Source organism: Mesocricetus auratus, unplaced genomic scaffold, assembly GCF_017639785.1.
Source record: "Mesocricetus auratus isolate SY011 unplaced genomic scaffold, BCM_Maur_2.0 Super-Scaffold_100676, whole genome shotgun sequence".
NCBI lineage: Eukaryota > Metazoa > Chordata > Mammalia > Rodentia > Cricetidae > Mesocricetus > Mesocricetus auratus.
The window spans coordinates 155,560,898-155,573,305 of NW_024429266.1; the positions used below are offsets into that span (position 1 = coordinate 155,560,898).

Below are 12,408 nucleotides of genomic sequence, written 5' to 3' on the forward strand. Positions count from 1 at the left end.
TGGTTGTTGTTGGTGGAATTATGGGTGGAATTTCACCCCTTTGTTCTTTTGGCTGTTGGTAGAGAGGGATTCTCTAATGCTTATGTTTTTCTGGTTGTAGTTAGCTTCCTTGGGTTGGAGTTTTCCTTCCAAAATTTTCTGTAGGGCTGGGTTAGTGGACACATATTGGTTGAATCTAGTTTTGTCATGGAATATCTTGTTTTCTCCGTCTATAGTGATTGAGAGCTTTGCCGGGTATAGTAGTCTGGGCTGGCATCCATGGTCTCTTAGTGTAGGTAGAATATCTATCCAGGACCTTCTGGCTTTCAGAGTTTCCATGGAGAAATCAGGTGTAATTCTGATAGGTCTGCCTTTATATGTTACTTGACCTTTTTCCTTAGCTGCTCTTAATATTCTTTCTTTATTCTGTATGTTTGGGGTCTTGATTATTATGTGGTGAGGGATTTTTTTTTGTGGTCCACTCTATTTGGTGTTCTGTAGGCTTCTTGTACCTTCATTGGCATGTCTTTCTTAAGGTTGGGAAAGTTTTCTTCTATGATTTTGTTGAATATGCCTTCTGCCCCTTTGAGGTGGATTTCTTCTCCTTCTTCTATACCTATTATTCTTAGGTTTGGTCTTTTCATGGTGTCCCATAATTCCTGGATGTTTTGTGTTAAGGATTTGTTGGATTTAAGGTTTTCTTTGGTTGATAAATCCATTTCTCCTAATGTATCTTCAACACTTGAGATTCTCTCTTCCATCTCTTCTATTCTGTTGGTAATGCTTGTATTGGTAGTGCCTGACTGTTTGTCCAGCTTTTCTATTTTCTGCCTTTCTTCAGATTGTGTTTTTTTTAGTGACTCTATTTCAGTTTTCAACCCTTGCAGCGTTTGCATTGCTTCTTGCAATTTTCTGTTTATCTGTTCGTCCGTTTGTTGCCTTTTATGAATTTTTTGCTTTGTTCTTTCTTCCATTTCTTGCATTTTTTGGTTTGCTTTTTGTTCCATTTCTTGGATTTTGTGCTTTGTTTCTTCTTCCATTTCCTGCCTTTTTTGGTTTGTTTCTTCCTCCATTTTTTTCATTTTTTGCTTTGTTTTTTCTACCATTTCTTGCATTTTTTGCTTTGTTTCTTCTTCCATTTCCTGCCTTATTTGGTATGTTTCTTCTTCTAATTCTTGCATTTTTTGCTTTGCTTTTTCTTCCATTTCTTGCATTTTTTGCTTCATTTCTTCTTCCATTTTGTGCCTTTTTTGGTTTGTTTTTTCTTCCAATTCTTGCATTTTTTGGTTTGTTTTTTCTTCCATTTCTTGCATTTTTTGGTTTGTTTTTTCTTCCATTTCTTTGAGGGATTTTCCAATATCCTCTTTTAGGGCCTCTATCATTTTCATGAAAGTGCTTTTAAGGTCGTTCTCTTCTGCTTCCTTCGCGTTGGAATATTGGGGTCTTGCTGGTGTGGAGTCTCTAGAATCTGGCGGTGTCATATTTGTTTTTCTGTTGCTGACTGTGTTTTTGTATTGTCTCTTTCCCATCTCTTCTTCTAGTGGGTGCAGAAAGAGCCCCTTCCTGGTCTGGGGACCAGAGTTCCCTTTGGTGGGTGCTAGTAAGTCCAGTAATCTGGTGGTTCTTCTATGCCTTGTCCAAATGCTGGTCCGTGGGTAGAGAAGAAGAACAGGAATCTGGGGCGCTTAGCCTCCTACCTGGTCCCCTGGACCCTATGCTGGGTCCTGTTGTACCTGATCTGGAACTGCTACTCCCCTGGTCTCCCTGGCTCCTGTAGTTTCCTGGTCTCTTTGGTGGGAGAGAAGATCTGGAGTCTGGGGTGCTTGGCTCCCACCGGGATTGGGAGCTCTGTGCAGTTCCCAGGCGATCTGCAGGCTCTGGAACACAGGCCAGGAAGCTGGCCTGTTTACCTGATGCTCCCGCCGGGATTGGGAGCTCTGTGCAGTTCCCAGGTGATCTGCAGGCTCTGGAACACAGGCCGGGAAGCTGGCCTGTTTACCTGATGCTCCTGCCGGGATTGGGAGCTCTGTGCAGTTCCCAGGCGATCTGCAGGCTCTGGAACACAGGCTGGGAAGCTGGCCTGTTTACCTGATGATGCCAGAGGGACAGCTACTTCCCTGTGTGCCCAGCCTTCTCTAGTTTCCTGGACTCGTTGGTGGGAGAGAAGATCTGGAGTCTGGGGTGCTTGGCTCCCGCCAGGATTGGCAGCTCTGTGCAGTTCCCAGGTGATCTGCAGGCTCTGGAACACAGGCCGGGAAGCTGGCCTGTTTACCTGATGATGCCAGAGGGACAGCTACTTCCCTGTGCTCCCAGCCTTCTCTAGTTTCCTGGACTCGTTGGTGGGAGAGAAGATCTGGAATCTGGGCTGCTTGGCTCCCGCCGGGATTGGGAGCTCTGTGCAGTTCCCAGGTGATCTGCAGGCTCTGGAACACAGGCCGGGAAGCTGGCCTGTTTACCTGATGCTCCCGCCGGGATTGGGAGCTCTGTGCAGTTCCCAGGTACAGTTTTTAATGTTCCACTTTTTAAAGAAAGTAAATTCCTTAGAAATAAGTACCAGATCCTATAAAAAAATTTAGCTATTTAATTAGAAGTTGTCATGGGATTAGCAGATATAGTAAACATAGAAATTAATATGTGAATCCTTAGATGTGTGCTTCTTAATACAGATCTAAGTGGATAAGAATTATTAGCTGTCTGGAAATTTAAGTTTCCCAAAAAGTTGTTATGCAGATTTAGTACTCAGTAGTTCAAAAGATAACATAGAACATTAGGCCCGATTCTGCCACAGAATAAATTGTTGAGAGGCATAAAAGCAGTATAGAACAGTTTATATATTGTATGCCATCTATTTAATATTTACCTAATTAATTTTAAGATAGTCTCCCTCTGTAATCCAGACTGGTCTTGAATTCTAGGTCCTTCGGACTCAGCCTCCTCAGTGCTGCGATTACAGGTACTCTTCTTTTGCTTTTACTTATTTCCACTTTTTACTAAGACGTTAAAAAGCTAAAATATGTCACTTCCTTCCTTCTTATTCCTCTTTCCCTCCTGCCCCGTGTTGCTTCTGCCAGCCCTTCCCATGGCCCCCAAATCCCTCCCAAATTGATGGCCTCTTTTGATTATTATTGTTACTTAGAAAAGTGGATACATATGTAAATACAACTTGCTGAGTCCCTAGGTGTAGTTTGTGTGTGTATGATTTCAGGACTGACAACTTTGTATTGGATAACTGAGTAGGGGAGGGCTAATTCTCCCCCTCTCAACACTTCGTTGCCTAAAGGTTTTTGTCTGTGGGTGGGGCCCCTTGAGAGTTCTCTCTTCTGTATTATCTTGTCTATTGACATATTGTTCAGGTCTTGTGTAGGCAGCCATATTGTTGAGCTTTCATAACTATAGGTTCCCCGTCATTTCTAGGAGACAGTCTTATAGCAGACTTTTTAGTCCTCTGTTTCTTACACTCTTTCTGTCTCCTCCTCCACAATGTTCCCCGACCACTCCTGCACCTTCGGATAGCTTGCTATGGTGGTCATTAGATAGGACTGTTGGTTGCTTCCCTCCCTTGGTAGCATGCAGGGTACTTTCTGACCCGTGGAAGAGGCTTGCAGGGTATTTTTGGTTCAGGTCTTCAGAATTCTGTGTGCAAAGTGTGTGATGTCTTCAGCAATAGGGACTGCCTTCAACTTGACTCTGAGAGGCAACCAAGGTCAGTGGCAATGGCCTATGGGAGTCACTTGACTACCCTAACAACTCAAATGGAAGTTTCTCATCCCTGGTACTGCATGTGTGGGGCGTATTGTAAGCTCAAGTGGCTTACACACACACACACACACACACACACACACACACACACACACACACACACACACGGTGACACGTCTTGTGTATAATTTTAGGTAAATATAAAATAATATGATTCTTTGATGCCTCATCAAATATCCTTGGTGTAATTCATCCCTCCTCTCCCTCTCATTCTGTATTGACTTCCCTCCCCCTCCTATACAAACAGAGCTCCCTCCTTTTTTCCTGTTCCCTCATATCACTTGGATCCTGCTATTCCTTTCTCTAGCCCCTGCCATGGTACCTTTTTCCTTTCCTGGTCTCTAAAGTTACTCCAGGTTATACACTTATCAAAGATTCAGAGTTAGGAACTGTAGTTGAGAGTGAACATACGGCATTTGTCTTTCCGAGTTTGGGTCACTCTACTCACAATGTTTTTCTAGTTCCATTTTCCTGCATACTAAATTTAATTATTTTTTAAACAGCTGAATGGTATTCCATTGTCTATATTTGTACCATCACACTTGAAAGGTAGAGGCAGGCTTAGGAGTTCAAGGTCATCCTTGGTTGTATAACAAGTTCAAGGCTAATTTGGTCTACATGAAACCTTGTCCCCAAAGCAGGGTGGGGCTCACTGGCCAGTTACCATTGCTCGGTTCATAAGCTTCAGGTTTAGTGAGAGACTATGTCAAAAATTAAGGTGAAGAACAATCAGGGAAAGATGTCTGATGTCTACATCTGCTCTCTATACACCCACAGAAACAGTACATATAACACAAACAAAATTAAAAAAGAAATAAAAATAAATAAAAAAGTGTCCATGCTTGCTTGCATATGCCTATGGTAACTTTGGAAAGACACAAGAAACTACCAAGAGTAGCTTCTTGAGTAACTAGGGTACTTTGTACTCTTTACCTGTCTTTTTCTTTTTAAATTGGCTTTAAGCAGTTATTGAATTAAAGGAGTAAATTAAGAATGAGCTTTAATTTTGTTTTAAGAAAAATTTGATTCATTAAAATTTATCTAAAAAGTAAAAACATGTACAAGTTGCAAGTGTAGCACAATTGATAAGTGTATTATTTTCTTACTAAAATATTCATGTCCTTTGAGTATTGCAAAGACATTTGTGGACTGAAAGGTGTGAGAAATCGTTTACAGACTTCCTTGGGGCTGGGGATGTAGCTCAGGAGTGGAGCACTTGCCTGGCATGGGCAGATCTTCACAGCCCTGATCCTGCATGGGAAAGGAGCAAAGGCTACTTGCTTGTTCCTCCATGCTGAGAGCTCACTGTTCTCTTTTCTCTCCCCCCTCCTTTTGCACAGGCCGGAGGAGTAGCAGGTGCCTCTGTTGACTTGATCTTGTTTCCTTTGGATACTATTAAGACAAGGCTGCAGAGTCCCCAAGGATTCAGCAAGGCTGGTGGTTTTCGTGGAATATATGCAGGCGTTCCTTCCACAGCTGTTGGATCCTTTCCTAATGGTAAGGGTGTGGATACTCACACTGCTCAGAAGTCAAGATAATGGGTTTAGTTTCAGAATAGTTTAAGATATTACCAACAGAAAATTCCTTCTGTGTTACAGCTGTTCTTCTGAATTTATGTTTTGTTCTTTGATTGCATTTAAGCAGAATGCAGAAAGTGTTGGAGATTCCATTCCAGAATGTTTATACAAAAAAAAAGACGGTCTTTAAAAAATGGTATCGCTGTTTTAAATCTTCTGTTCAGAATCTTTAAAGCATTTCCTTTTCATTATGATCCCTTAGAGCAGTAGTTTTTAACCTTGCCTTGCACACCGGAATTTTCAGGCAGCTTTAGAAAGATGTGTTGAAAGTGTCCTAGGTGAACCTAGGGTGGAGCTGGTTGGATGATCCCTACTTGGGTATGTGAGCCTGTGAGACAGAGAGACATTGTTTATCTTAAATTGCTCTTAGATGAGGACGGTGCTTGGCTGCATTGTCCTGGATACTCTCCTGCCAATGCCTGCTGTTCGGGTTTTAAGTCATGTTGTGACTTGGTATTTTCCTTTGATAATTCTGATGATGTGTTTTTATTTAATCTACTTCTGAGATATCTATTTTCATTCTCCTACCTGATTGTAATTGTTTGCCAAAGGGTGCTGTATTTTTCTTTAGGATCGCACCCAGGACCTTGCACATGCTGAGCAGATGGTGTTCTTCTGAGCTGTGTCCACTTTCTATCTCCCAGGCCCTGGTGGATGATTTTAATGCTCACAAGTAAAGCGAGCCAACTAGCTCAAGTGATGCACAGCCTGCACCCACAAAATTAGGGCTCTAGGGGCTTCTTAAATCTTGGGGTCTATTTACTCTTTTCCCAGGATAATTTGTGAATATGTTAGCCTGATGCTTATGTGTCCCGTCTTTAAACAAAGTTTTCACATAAAGATTTGTAGTGTAGAGAAAACATAGTCTTTCCATCCTTTTGTTGTCAACTTCACTCTTCCCCATTCCTCCATCCCCCCATCTCTCAGGGTTAGCCTTGACTCCTAATCTGTCTTAATTCTTTGAATATTAGCCAATGAGCTATTGTTGAACCCCCACTGTATACTGCACATATAATGCGTGTTTCTCAGTATGGACAAAGATACAGGGTTGTCCCAAGTAGACCTGCTCAACAAGGAGTGAAAACCGCACAGATGCCAGTGGCCCACCTGCAGGGATTGGGGTGTAACCACTCTCAGGCGTGTCCAGGACACTGGTGGTTTAAAACCCAAGGCTCCTCTTCTGTAGATGGGCCTGAGGACTTTTGAGGAGGTGATCTGCAGAGGAACATGCTCTGCTCATGGCTTTTGGTCACCAGTTCTTGTGACTTTCATGCTTCACTCTCTTTTCTATTGCAGTAAGGGTTCAGGCAGGTGTGACATCACCGGTGGCATATGTGGTACATTGCTGTGGTTAAGCACACAGCACTGTTTTATATTCTTCTCCAAGGCATGTGATTTTGAGTGTGTGTGTGTGTGTGCATGAGCATGTACACGTGTGTTTGTGTATCTGTCTGTCTCTGGGTAGGCCATGGTCAAAAATTTTCTCTTTTATACAATAAAGTGCAGAGACAAAGTCAAAGCAAAGTCTTCGAGAAATGGGGCTTTCTGTAGATTTGGCTGAGTCAGACTTTCCTTTGTGGAAACGTTTCCTTTTTATGGTTGGTTAAGGCTCTGTCTAGCCTGAGTGCAGAAGCCACTGTTACCGTTGATGGCTGTGAACATTTTTGAGAACAGAGCCAGCACAGGTGAGGGATAGAGAGGGAGAGGGAGGCCTTTTAAAGAGCCCCAATCCCTTTTAGACAGGAACATAACAGAGGAAGCACCAGTCCAGGTTTTGCTCTTGTGGGGAGGGGTGTGGCAGTGGGGATGTGGCTAGCCCAGCTCCTCTTCCCTTCTGTACTCAGAGCTTCTTTTAGAGCTGTGCTGTGTCATCACTTACAACCCCAGAGCCTTTTTGGATGCTACCTGTTTGACAGGGGCTGGAACTTACATTTCTACTTGACAAAAGTAGCTCTAAATGACAGTCTTGAGGTACTTGATGATGGAATTTAGGAACCTTTAGCTTCCTCCTTTCTTCTGGGGTTGGGGCAGGCCTTAGGGGTGTATTCACCTGCAGAACATACAGCTAAATGCAGCAGAACCCTTACACCTGCACATGTAGTGGATGGGCCACAGTGGGGGAAACAGTGTGAGGAGCCAGTGTGGGAATGGAGCAGGTACAGCTATATACGGCTGTAATTACTCATGGGAACAGCCCGTGGGCATGTATACACTGGTTGGCTTTTGGAAATGGTTTTCCTACTCGGGTTGTTTTCCCGAGTGTTTAGTGCTCTCATGTCCTTCAGAAGATGAATTTATTGTCTATTTATCCTCTGTGCCTTATCCCTTGTGGAAGAGGTAAAAATAAATCTCTTAATTGATCATAGACAGAAAGTTTTAAAGCCTTGTGTGCAACTCTAATGCCAGCAGTAGAGGTAGCTTTCCCCTGATTTCCTTTTCTTTTTTTTCCTTAGTCTTACTATGTAACATGGTTATCCTGCAACTTGACATGTAGATAGATTGTCCTCAAACTCAGAGATCAGTGTGCCCCTGTCTCCAGTATGCTGGGATTAAAGGTGTCCATGGCCAAGCCTGTCACTGACTTCTATTTTTAATGAGGTAGTTGATTGTTTCTGTGTTTTATAAAGATGATTTGAAGTAGTGGAAAGTAGCGTAGGTATTTTGCATAATCCACAGTAAACATTGTCAAATCTACTTTTCAGTTAAGGTATGTGTTTATGGTCTTAACCTACATATAATTCAGCAGCTGCCTGTTTTTATGACTAACTGTGTTTCTCTTTTGGGTTGTGAAGACCACAGCCTTTCTAAGAAGTTTGCTAGGACATGAAGCATGGCAGTGCCAGGCTGCCTGTTGAGTGCACTGTAGACAGGGATCATGTCTTTACATGTCTGCAAGTCCAAGGTCAATAATGCAGTTTAGATTTGATGTGTTCTGTAAGAGGGTGGGGACAGGCGTGTGCTTGTCAGTCCTTATATCATAATTGAATTATTATTGTCACAGCTTTTGAGAGACATTCCTTAGTAGGTGAGATATTTATTTACACTTAAAAGAGACTTTTTCATTTCAGCTGCTATGTTTTTTCTCACCTATGAATATGTGAAATGTTTGCTGCACACCGACTCAGCGTCACACTTCAGGCCCGTGAAGCACATGCTGGCCGCCTCTGCGGGAGAAGTGGTAAGCAAAAGGCTACATGATAAAATATTTCAGAAATGTAAATTATGCCTGTGTGTGTTTGTGCAGGTAATTGTTTCATTTTTAAAATGTAGTTTTTAAAATGTAGTTTGCTTTTAACTGATGGTTAAAAATCTAAAAACAGTATGTATCTTTTAATACAATGCTTTAAAACATATATACTATATAGTGTTATTTATTTTGGTGCTGAGGATCAAATTTTGAGGCTTTTAAAATGTCAGACAAACTATGTCTCACTGTATCAGATTCTACTGTATAATGCCTATACTAGAGTACACATACTTATTTCCTCAAATGTATTTATGGTGAATCTATCTTAAAGTTCCTCCCCTTTGAGTTTTGAACTTGTAATCCTTCTGCCTCAGCTTCCTGAGCACAGAAATTAAGGTATGTGCCATCACACCAGGCTTTAGCAGTTCTTTTTGTGTGTATGTGTGCATTTAGGTGTGTGTGCTGCGTGTACACAAGGGTGCATGTGGACCTGTGTCTTTGTATGCAGCACCAGGAGGGGGCGATGTTGGGCCCTGCTCTATCCCTTGAGATGGGGCCTCTCGCTGAAGCCAGAGCTAGGCTTGTAGCCTGCAAGCCCCAGCCATCCTCCTGCTTTCATCCCCAGCAGTGCTGAGCTTACAGTGCATGCATCATATCCAGCTTTTTCTGTTGATGCTAGACCCTCATACTTGAGTTGTATCCCTAGCCTCCTTTGTGTTTGGTTTTTAAATTATGAAGGTGGTAAAAGTCCCAATAAATATGAATGGATTAAATGTGACAGTTAAAAGATATTCTTAGGATGTAAGAAAAGTCCATTGTATATCATTGTAAGAGGCAGTCCTAAAATGTCATTGTACAGTTAGAATTAAAGAGATGGAAGAAGATACCGATATAAGTTTGGTTGGTGTTGTTTACATTAGTGTAGCTGAGTTGGAACTCCTTTTCCCAGAATGGCTTCTACAGCACAGTTTCAGATAGTCACAGAGAAATTAAGGGAAAGTGAAGTAGCAGCTGTGGTTATGAAAAGAAGTGGGGTGCAGGGGCAGGCATCATGGCAGATATTCTGCCCGCTGTGTCACTGCCTGTTGGCTTATTGTGTTGACCTCTGACCCATGGCTTCTCCAACTCCCATCTCTTTTCAGCTTTTCTAGCTACCGAGTCAAGTTGTTTGTATCTGTAGTGAGGGCTTGTCTTAGTTAGGATTTCTATTGCTGTGAAGAGACACCATGACCACAGCAACTCTTATAAAGAAAACATTGAATTGAGGCGGTGGCTTACAGTTCAGAGGGTCAGTCCGTTATCATCATGGTTGGACGTGGTGTGGAGGCAGACATGGTGCTGAAAAAGGAGTTGAGAGTCCCACTTCTTGCAGGAAACAGAAGGTGGATTGTATCAACTGAGTGAAGCTGGAGCATACGTGAGATCTCAAAGCTCACTTCCACAGTGACACACTTCCTCCAACAAGGCCATACCTCTTTATAGTGCCGCTCTCTTTGGAAGCCATTTTCTTTCAAACCACCACAGGGCTCTACGGGCAAGTGTATTGTGGCTCTGTGGTGAGGGCTGTGCGACCAATTGTGTGTGGCTCCAGAGTGAGGGTGCTAGGGTCAAGTGTGTGTTCTGTGATTTGACATCATTGTTAAGAAACCATTGCCTAAAAGGATATGGTCAATAAAACAAAACACAGCCTACAGAATGGGAAAAGATCTTCACCCACCCCACATCAGACAGAGGGCTGATCTCTAAAATATATAAAGAACTCAAGAAACTAGACACTAAAATACTGAATAATCCAATTAAAAATGAAGTACAGATCTAAACAGAATTTTCAACTAAAGAAACTCAAATAGCCAAAAGACATTTAAGGACTTGCTCAACATCCTTAGTCATCAGGGAGATGCAACTGAGATACCATTTACACCTATCAGAATGACTAAGATAAAAAATGCTGATAATAGTTTATGCTGGAGACGATGCGGAGAAAGGGGAACATTCCTCCACTGCTGGTGGGAGTGCAAACTTGTAGAGCCACTTTGGAAATCAGTATGGTGGTTTCTCAGAAAATTGGGAATCAGTCTACCCCAAGACCCAGCAATGCTACTCTTGGTCATAGACCCAAAGGATCATATCACAAGGACATTTGCTCAGCTATGTTCATAGCAGCATTCTTTGTAGTAGCCAGAACCTGGAAACAACCTAGATGTCCCTCAACTGATAATGGATAAAGAAAATGTGGTACAGTTACACAATGGAGTATTACTCAGCGGTTAAAAAAAAGGCATCTTGAAATTTGCAAGCAAGTGGATGGAACTAGAAAAAAACAACCTGAGTGAGGTAACTCAGACCCAGTAAGACAAACACAGTATGTATTCACTTATAAGTGGATAGTAGATGTAAAGCAAAGGATAGCCAGGCTATAATCCACAACTCCAGAGAAGCTAAGTAAAAAGGGGGACCCTAAGAGGGACACACGTGGAGGGCCCAAGAAAGGGAAAATAGTTAACATCTCCAGGGAAAGCTGGGGCAGGGGGAACATGAGGGATCAAGAAGACCGGAGTTGGGGGCAGGATTAGAGGGGAGAGCAATGAAAGAGGGAGTCTTTATATGGGGTTAAAGAGAAACCTGATGCTAGAGAAATTATCAAGAATCCACAAGGATGGCCCCAGCTAAGAGTCCTAGCAATAGTGGAGGAGGTGTCTGAACAGGCCTTCTCCTTTACTCAGATTTGTGACTGCCCTAATTGTCATCCTAGAACCTATATCCAGTAACTGATGAAAGCAGATATAGTGACATGAAATAACCCTTTGTTTCCCAAGTTGGTTTTGTTCATTGTTTTAGCACAACAGAAACCAAGCTAGAACACACAGCAAGCATAACTACCTGCTGAGCTATCTCACTGGCCCCTAACTTTATTCTTTGGGATGCACATATCGAGTTTTCTGATACCTTTATTGGGAAGACTCTTGTTCTACAACTGAGTGGCCCTGGAGTTCTTGTCAGCAGCTAATCGTCCATCAAGGTGAGATTTATTTCTGGATTCTGAGCTCTGTCCATCTCTGTGTGTTTCCTTGCACTAGTGCTACATGGTTTGAGTACTGTAGCCTGTAGTAAGTCTGGGACTCATTGAGACTTCTCCACCTGTTTCTTTTCTGGTACTGCTCTGGCCCCCTTTTTCTCATCTTTCTTCCGTCATTTTTCTCTTTTTATTTATTTTTGAGACAGGGTTTCACTATATAGCTCTGATTAGCCAGGAACTCGATATATACTATGTAGACCAGGCTGGTTCAAATTCCTTCCGAGTGCTGAGATTAAAGGCATTTACCACCACACCTGGCACATCCCTTTTGTGTGTGTGTGTGTGTGTGTGTGTGTCCATGCGCACCCACGTGTGTATGTGTGCACATTTGTGTGTGCATGTAAGTGCATCTGTGCATGCTCAGGTATGTGCAGGCACTTGTGGATATGGAAGCCAAAAGAGGGCATTGGGTCTCTCAGAGCTGTCTTGTTTTGTGGGTGCTAGAATTTTAACTCTTGCCTCGGACCACAGAATTATGCCGTGAGAGCTCAGCTGACAAACTCATGAAACAAACCCACCGGGATCTTTCTGATGGAGAAGGCCCACTTGCTTTATAGTCACTGTTCTTATTGAACATTCCTTGTGAAGCCGTAACGCCCCCTTTCTATGGTGGGATTCATCAATTACTGGGCACATTTTCCCCTATGCATTTGACTCCCCCCAACTATTCATGATTCTGGCAAGAAAGTAATCACAGTAAATACCCTTACTCTCTCAACCAGGTCTTTATATAAACTTAGAAGTCTGCCTTTTATCTTCCTTGGCAGACAGTAGGTCAGTGTTAGTGTCCAGGCAAAGAGACTTCAATTGAGACATTCACAGATGCCCAA

General features: G+C 42.6%; 1 protein-coding gene across 7 annotated transcripts in view; it reads left to right on the plus strand.

The window, feature by feature from the left end:
- The window catches only part of Slc25a26 (solute carrier family 25 member 26), a 125,477-nt gene that overhangs the window by 8,554 nt on the left and 104,515 nt on the right, over positions 1 to 12,408 (plus strand). For all 7 annotated transcript variants that reach the window (XM_040738172.1, XM_005071183.4, XM_013114186.3 and 4 more), the window contains exons 2-3: positions 5,079 to 5,235; positions 8,384 to 8,493. In XM_040738172.1, coding sequence (XP_040594106.1) covers positions 5,079 to 5,235; positions 8,384 to 8,493 — 267 coding nt within the window. The remainder of the gene's footprint in view (positions 1 to 5,078; positions 5,236 to 8,383; positions 8,494 to 12,408) is intronic.